This window comes from Microtus ochrogaster, unplaced genomic scaffold (assembly GCF_000317375.1).
Source record: "Microtus ochrogaster isolate Prairie Vole_2 unplaced genomic scaffold, MicOch1.0 UNK70, whole genome shotgun sequence".
Classification (NCBI taxonomy): Eukaryota; Metazoa; Chordata; class Mammalia; order Rodentia; family Cricetidae; genus Microtus; species Microtus ochrogaster.
The window spans coordinates 1,856,291-1,863,859 of record NW_004949168.1 but is presented as its reverse complement, the minus strand read 5'-3'; the positions used below and the strand labels follow the sequence as shown (position 1 = coordinate 1,863,859).

Here is a 7,569-nt window from a genome sequence, read left to right as displayed (position 1 = left end):
CATGGGCTTTCCTGCACTAACACCCAGCATGGGCATTCCTGCACTAACACCCAGCATGGGCTTTCCTGCACTAGCACCCAGCATGGGCATTCCTGCACTAGCACCCAGCATGGGCTTTCCTGCAGTAACACCCAGCATGGGCTTTCCTGCACTAACACCCAGCATGGACTTTCCTGCTCTAATGCCCAGCATGGGCATTCCTGCACTAACATCCAGCATCTGTGCTGCTTTGGGGTTGGGGTTAGTTTCCCACGCAGACATGCCAGGCAGACAATTGACAGAGGAACCGCTGAGGCTATTCGGGTATAAGAATCTCACCGAGTGAGACTACCATTGGCATAACAGAGCCCCGAGTCTGCTGAAGCCCAGAGTTTTAAGGTGTAAGTGCTGAGTATGAAAATAAATATAGACCCACTATTGGTCTCCTTGTACACTGTCCCATTCCCATCCAAACTGAGGGGAGAGGTGGTGGAGGGGAGAGGAGTTCAGAGGGGAATATACCAACCGAAGCATCTCCTCTGACCAAGTAGATTCACTCACAGAGCTAGCCGGAAGCCTTGCGAGCTTCTATTACCTCTCTGCAGGATAACGAGTCTAACTGCTCCATAGACCTCCCACCGGGAGCCAAGCCTTGCCCTCTGTGTCCTGGGGTGGGTAGGTCTCAAAGCGCCCTCTGCTGGTCCGGTGCTAGGAGGGAACAATACCTCCTCTGCTGTGTAGGGAGCCAGACAGGGAAGCTAAAGTCTGTTCACTTCCTTCCCTCCTGTAGAGTGTTCTCCAGAAAATGCAAAGGGAGGAGAGGGTCCCCCAAATACCCTGAGAGCTTAGGCAGTGAGGTCCATGATAGTTTTGCTCTGGTTTAGGAATTAAAAGCCACCTCCATTCCTCTTTCTATTCAGCGCAGGTGTGTGTGCTTGTGTACGTGTGTGTGTGTGTGAGGGGGGAGTGTCCCTAATCCCTCATAGGATGATAGAATTGTTGCTATCACTTCCAGACCCGAGGCTTTCCACCCTTAGGGAAGCTCTGAGTGAAATGGAGAGGAGGAGACGTGACATTTCTAAGTTCACAGCTACTTGCTAGGCTGTTCCAGGGAGGTGCGGGAAGAGAATTCTTTTGGAGACATAAAATAAAACGTTTTAGGAAGAATTCACTCATTCACTTGTCAGAGTAACCATGTGAAGAAAGAGATTTCTTCTCTTTATAGATGAGGAAACTAAACCAGAAAATAACCCTGGCATTTCTCAGGGAGTAAATTGGGAAGTCCAGAATTTTCCCCTGAGGAATCTGATGTCAATATCCATACATGTTATCTCCACTCCTCTCCCTGGGGCAGTCATGGGTCCTGGCTCCGGGGCTAACCCCCTTTCTGTCTTCTCCCACAGAAGCTGCCAAGAACTCTGTTCTCCATGTGAAGGCTGAAGTCCACAAATCCTTGGACAGTTATGCAGCCAGCTTGGCTAAAGCCATTGAAGCCGAGGCCAAAATCAACTTATTTGGGGAGGAGGCTTTGCCAGGGGTCCTGTTCACAGCACGGACTGTCCCAGGGGCTAGCTTTGGGGGGAGTCGAGGCAGCAGGCCTCTTTTGAATCAGAGGCTACAACTGCAGAGCATTGAGGAAGGGGACATCTTAGCTGCAGAACAGAGATGAAGGCCGCAGAGGGGGCTACTGGTACTGGTGCCTGTGCCAAGGCCCTGGAAGACGTCACCCCTCACAGAGGGCCAGACGCCGGGAAGGAAACATTGGGTGTGCAGCCAGGAGGACTGAAAACCCTTCCTCAGTGTCTGCTGTGAAGACACGTGTGCTGCATCAGGGGTCAGGGTCCCTGGGCTGGAACGAGGCTTCCAAAGCACGCTGGAAAGAAACGGACATGTGGCTGCAGTTTTGGGAGGACTGGAGGCGATGGGTTTAAAGGGAAGCCCCCATGTGGATCTTGTCTTCACCAGTATCCTGCTGGTCTAACTGCTCATGGTCTCAGAGGTAGTCCCTACTCAGTGCGCCTCACAGCACACAAGACCATCTGCGGTTCTCTGTGGTTGATGCAGGCAGCATGGGGCCACATATACTAGACTAAATACAAACAGTCCAGAGAGACACCCAGGAGTAGAGCACCTTACACAGACATCCTGTATCTTCCACCCTAAATAGGATTTGGTCTTTGGCGGCACCTGCTGCTGGCCTGTAGGAGCAGCCCACAGACCACCCAAGATGGGGCCACCCCACCCACCTCTTTGTTGGCAGATGTTTTAGTATTTGAAAAGAAGGGAGAAACCACTATAAAAGGCAAGGGTGAGTACCAGGCATTTCATTTCCCAAATTAAAAACCCAGGCGATAGGGCACACCACTAACACCCGAGCTGTGATGTCACAGACAACGGGGAAGAATCTGGGGGGAAAAATCTCTCACACAGATGTGGGAGATGCTTGACAAACATGTTGGCCTCAATTCCCAGGAGCAATTGTGACTGTCACTGCATCTTTGGGGCGGGCACAAGGTAGAAGCCAGAGTTGAGTTCACAGCCTGGGTTCCTGGCCCAGCTTGGTCTTTGTCTGTATATCATCTGGAACATCCTGTTCTGCACTGGGCCATTTGCAGACATGGGAGAGAGGAGGGAGGAGCTGGAACAAGTAATCTCCAAGATAATTTCCAGCTCCGATCTTTGATGTCTTCTCAATTTGTAATTTAAGAGATGGGAACAAACTGAACATGAGCAGTGGTTGAACCAGCAAATGTAGACTTTTGAGGTTGTCCGAAATGAACACACACAGAGCTACATGCACACTCTGGCCTTGTATCTTTGCATTGATTGGCTGTTTAGGGCAGTCCTAAATGCCAACTACTGAGACACGGGTCTGAAGAGGGTGCCGCAGCTGAGGCCATGGTGGGGGAGGAGGTGGGATTCCGTGGCTTGGATCCCCAACCCTTTCTCCTTGAGAACTTGAAGTTTGGGCTTTGAGCGCTTGCTGTGGTCATCGGGAAGACAGCCTTCCCTGCTTCTCTTAAGTCTGGGTGCTGAGATGAGCTAAGATCAGGGATCTATCTCCATTTCACAAAACAAAGGAAGAGAACCCAAGACCTTTCCGTATCTGTCAACAGGCAAACACTCCAGAGTGAATTACTTTTCAAGTGTTTTCCGTGGGCTGCCTGGCTCGTGGTGTGGCAGTATCTTTTTCCTATCGTTCCTGGTCTGCAGCCCTCAAAGACATTTCATGAGGCTTGGCGTTTGCCTTTGTGTGGATGATTTTGTCAACACTACCTCCTCCAGGACAGCTGTGCAGGAGATTGGCAGGATCTGGGGTGGAGAGGCAGGGGGTAGAGGACAGGCATTGCTCTCGCTCCTGGCAGCATTTCTGTACTCTTTCTATTCTGTTCTCTTGTTCTAGTACTTGTCCGGTGTCTGGGGAGACCACATCCCTAATTAATCAGTATACATAGAAGCAGAAGATGGCAGAGGCCTTGCCCTCTAGGTATGGGTTGCCTGTTAGTGCAATAGATTGCCTTAAGACTCAAAGGGTGGAGAGCTCTTTCTTGATTGCCCTGGGCCAGGCTTTATGGGAAGGATGCTGAGGCTTCTGAGTCCTACTGGCTGACCCCCGATTCACTGGCATACAAGAAGAGATCATCCAAACCAACCTAGAAAACAGAAGTTTTACTGTTTTTAACGGAAACCCATGCCTTTTAATGGAGCGAGGCCTACCCATCTCCCCAACACTGCAGGCTGTAAAGCACCTCACCAAGCTTGGGGCAGTAACATCAGTGTTTACCACTTCAGAGAGGAGGGGCTGCTTCTGTGGATGCAGAGCATCAGGTCGTCATGGCAGAACTGTGGCTCCAGAGGGTCTGAGTATTCTAACTAGGATCTTAGGGCTGGGCCAGTCAAGCAGGCAACCATTTCCATTGAGTCTAGGATGTGTAGGGGTCAGAGCTACGGTTTTGCATATTCAGGGGTTCTGATTTGCCCAACTGAGCTAGAGAAGTGAGCTGGGGAGAGAGGAAGAGGTGGTTCCACACATTCTCTTCCATCCTCTGTGGAGGCCACCTGCCTTTGTGTAGAAGTCCACCATCCCAACGAAATGCAGCCGTGTTAGCTGCAAACTTCTGTTCAGTGGCAGGCCTTTCCCAGGGGACTCATGGGTATGGGCAGGTGGGACATTTGGCTACTTGTTTACTTAAATACCTCAGTCCTGATTCTGACAGGATCACTGTAGGGCCATGGCTCATCTCTGCTGCTGTTTTACGAAGATTTTCCCCTTGACTTAGTTCCTGTGCTGTGTTCCAGATGCCAGCTATGGGGCCTATTGCATCTGAGGAGGCACTGTACACAGCTCAGCATCTGGTTTTTCCCCTGGCCAGATACCCCAAACTGGAGTTCAAAATCTTAGACACTAGATGGCAGCAGCATGGCGGTGGCGAGCAAAAAATAAACCTGTAGCCTTGCTCCTCTGAGCCCTGCCTCCACTACAAATCCCTCACCTTGACAATTGTTGTAGGAGCTGTGGGGCTGCATTCTGCCACCCAGCTCCGGCCACCAGCTAGCTAATGCCCCGAAATAACAACACACAAATTGTATTCTTTTAAACACTGCTTGGCCCATTAGCTCTAGCCCTTACTGGCTAATTCTCGCACCTGGACTAGCCCATTTCTAATAATGTGTGTAGCACCCCAAGGTGCGCTTACCGGGAAGATTCTAGCCTACGTCCATCCTGGGTCAGAGCTTAATCGCGTCTGCCTCAGAGAGCAGAGCTATCGAGTCTGCCCAAGAGAGGAGAGCATGGCCTCTGAGCTCACTTCCTCTTCCACCCAGCATTCTGTTCTGTTTACTTCTCCCACCTATGTTTTAACCTATGAGGGCCAAGCAGTTTCTTTATTATAATTAACCAATGACCTTCCTCCATCAGACAATAGATCCTTATGTGTGACCCCTGTTGGAGCTCACAGGAACTTCCTGCACAGAGCTGTGTGATCTTAAACCACTACTCCTAGGACAGGCAGGGTGGAGGACGGTAAAGATAGTGGCCCATTGGTGCTAATGTTCTTAGAGTCTCATTTGTGTAACCGATTTCATCTTTCAGCCAAGAATAAAACTATCACCACCAAGACAACCCAGTATCTGCAATAAAGCACTGTAGATTGGGTCTAGACAAGAGCAGGAAACGAATGCAGATACGGAGAAAGCATACAAGTCTGTTGAGATAGAACTATTACGAGTGCTATTCCAAGAGGAGTATGTGCTCCTTAGATGTGCAGATTAGAGAGACATTTCTCAGTGGACCCTAAGATGACCTCATGAAACATGTTCGGCCTCTTTTTGTCTGTTTCCGTGTCTGGAAGGAACAGTGAGGATGCTGTGGCTAAAAAGAACAGGCATGTGTGTGCCTCACTGAAGACACCTAAGAGCCTGTTTTATGCTAGGCACTAATTGAAAACCTCAAACGCTCCATCTTTATTTTTTTGCTTCGGGCAGTTGGGACACAGTAGAGATGGTGCCAGTGTGGTGTGGCATGGCTATGAGTTAAGACCTCATGTTGCCGCTTGGGGCATATTACTCAATATTCCAGCATCTGTAAAGTGAAGTTTTGCAACCTGTCTGTATAGAGGGATACAGACTCCAAGGATGCGTAAGGTGCTTGGCGGACTACAGAAAGGCTCCCAGTGTATCCACAACAGCATGTAAGTGCAGGCAGACCTGAGCCACCGGTCTTGCTGCTTGGGGTAACTGATGGGGTAGAATCCTTCCTGTTTTACAGGGATCTTTAATACATGAGAACCTTCAAAAAAGATGTTATCCAGTTCAGGATAATTACTTGTGTTGAGGGTTGCTGCCCTGGGGGAATTACTTGCTATTTGTATAAAAGGACTTGATGAGGGTGAAGGAGTGATGGTGGAGGGAAGGCTATAATAGAGAGGAGGCTGGAAAGGCTGGGTAGGAACAAAAATGAGCTTTTCTAGTTAAGCCTTCCTGCCACATTAATGACCTGCTCATATGAAAAAGAAATATTTCTTCAGTACCCCAAATTAAACATGATATATAGAAGCTATGTCAATTCAACTTTGACCTTCTCTATACCCAGAAAGCCTTTCCTTCACCTCACCCCAATGCCTTCAGGTGCTGAGGACCACTCAGTCCAGCAGTGACAGTGTCTGGCTCCCAGCTCCCAGAGCTCTTGTCTTCCAAGACTGATGAAAGAGGCAGAGGAGGTATAGGTGTCCGTGCCACTCCCTGAGGAAGCCTGAGGACCACAAGAACATGGATGTGACCAGCCATAAATGACTACAAGGAGGGACAGGAGATACTGTTCTTGTGGGTTGGGGACAGAGGAGATGAGAATTCAGGAAGGCCATAGGAATGCTGTGTCTCAAAATGAGATAAAGCAGAGGCACAGCCAAATCCCTAGGTCTTGGTCATGAGGCTGAGAAGGAACAAGCCTTTGTAGCCCAAGGAGAAGGAGGCACAGGCGGGTTAAAAATCATCCTTAGCAGAGTAGGTCAGCTGGCTTTCTTAGACAAGGAGGAAGAACCAAGGAGTTTCAGTGATGTAAAACATGGCCTTGAAGGCCAGGTGATCCTCTGTTGAAAGACTTCAAAGCACATACACCAGTCTGCACAAGGTTACCACAAGCACAACTTTGGTCAGTGTAATTTTGGCACACAATCTACCACTGTTTGAAATGCCAGAGATCACAGATGAGCCAGCTCCTCCCAGAGGAAAGGACAGTCTCAGGGGACTTGGGTGACAAGACCATGCCAAGTGTGCCAGAAAGCCTTCGTGCCTGGAAATGGATGTCCATGGGATAGCCATGCTCAAAGAGAGTCCTGTGTGCTGTTCTGATGATGTATACCTGGAAGAAGGGGTTAAAAACCAAACTTCAGAAATATAAACCCAAGCTAACCCTGAAATACATTTAACTTGAAGTTTTGGATGATGTTCTTGAAGATAAAATTGTCTAGGGTTATTATATATAAATCAGTATTTATGGCTAAGTAAAAGTGTATTTAGACAAGTTTTGTTTACCTGATTAAATGTTTCTCGAATGTGTAAATTGTCAGTTTGCACTTGAATTTGTGGTCTATGGACATTTTTGAGTGCCTGTCCTTCCCCCACCCTCCACAGCCCTATTCCTATCTCAACTCTCCACGGGCTAAAAGGACTGAGCAGCAAGAGGGAACTTACTGCAGAATTAGGAGTGAGGATCCCCATATTAAAGTCACTTGGATAGATCCATTAATACATTTTAATTCCCCAAGGTGGTTAAACTCAATGAGTATTGGGTTGCATAACTGTTGCTTACCATATTCAAGACCTCTAAACCTGATTTTTCTTTCTTAATGTAGTCCTGGCTGGCCTGAAACTCAGAAATCATCCTGCTTCTGCCTCCCAAGTACTCTGATTAAAGGCGTGAGCCACTACTACCAGCTTTTAAGCCTGTTTAGTGAACTAGTATTTTTCATCTACCTACCTACCTACCTACCTACCTACCTACCTACCTACCTCTATCTATCTATCTATCTATCTATCTATCTATCTATCTATCTATCTATCTATCTATCTATCTATCTATCTATCCATCCA

At 48.4% G+C, this 7,569-nt stretch overlaps 2 protein-coding genes across 7 annotated transcripts in view; one reads left to right on the top strand and one right to left on the bottom strand.

Moving 5' to 3' along the window:
• The window catches only part of Gpr161 (G protein-coupled receptor 161), a 43,977-nt gene extending 39,430 nt beyond the window's left edge, over window positions 1-4,547 (top strand). For all 6 annotated transcript variants that reach the window (XM_026777531.1, XM_026777529.1, XM_005370105.3 and 3 more), the window contains one exon: window positions 1,383-4,547. In XM_026777531.1, the coding sequence (XP_026633332.1) occupies window positions 1,383-1,648 (266 nt within the window). In that variant the 3' untranslated portion in view covers window positions 1,649-4,547. The remainder of the gene's footprint in view (window positions 1-1,382) is intronic.
• Window positions 4,548-6,761: 2,214 nt separating this feature from the next.
• Window positions 6,762-7,569, bottom strand: part of Dcaf6 (DDB1 and CUL4 associated factor 6) — a 118,007-nt gene continuing 117,199 nt past the window's right edge. The window contains exon 20 of the mRNA XM_026777519.1: window positions 6,762-6,838. Coding sequence (XP_026633320.1) covers window positions 6,801-6,838 — 38 coding nt within the window. The 3' untranslated portion in view covers window positions 6,762-6,800. The remainder of the gene's footprint in view (window positions 6,839-7,569) is intronic.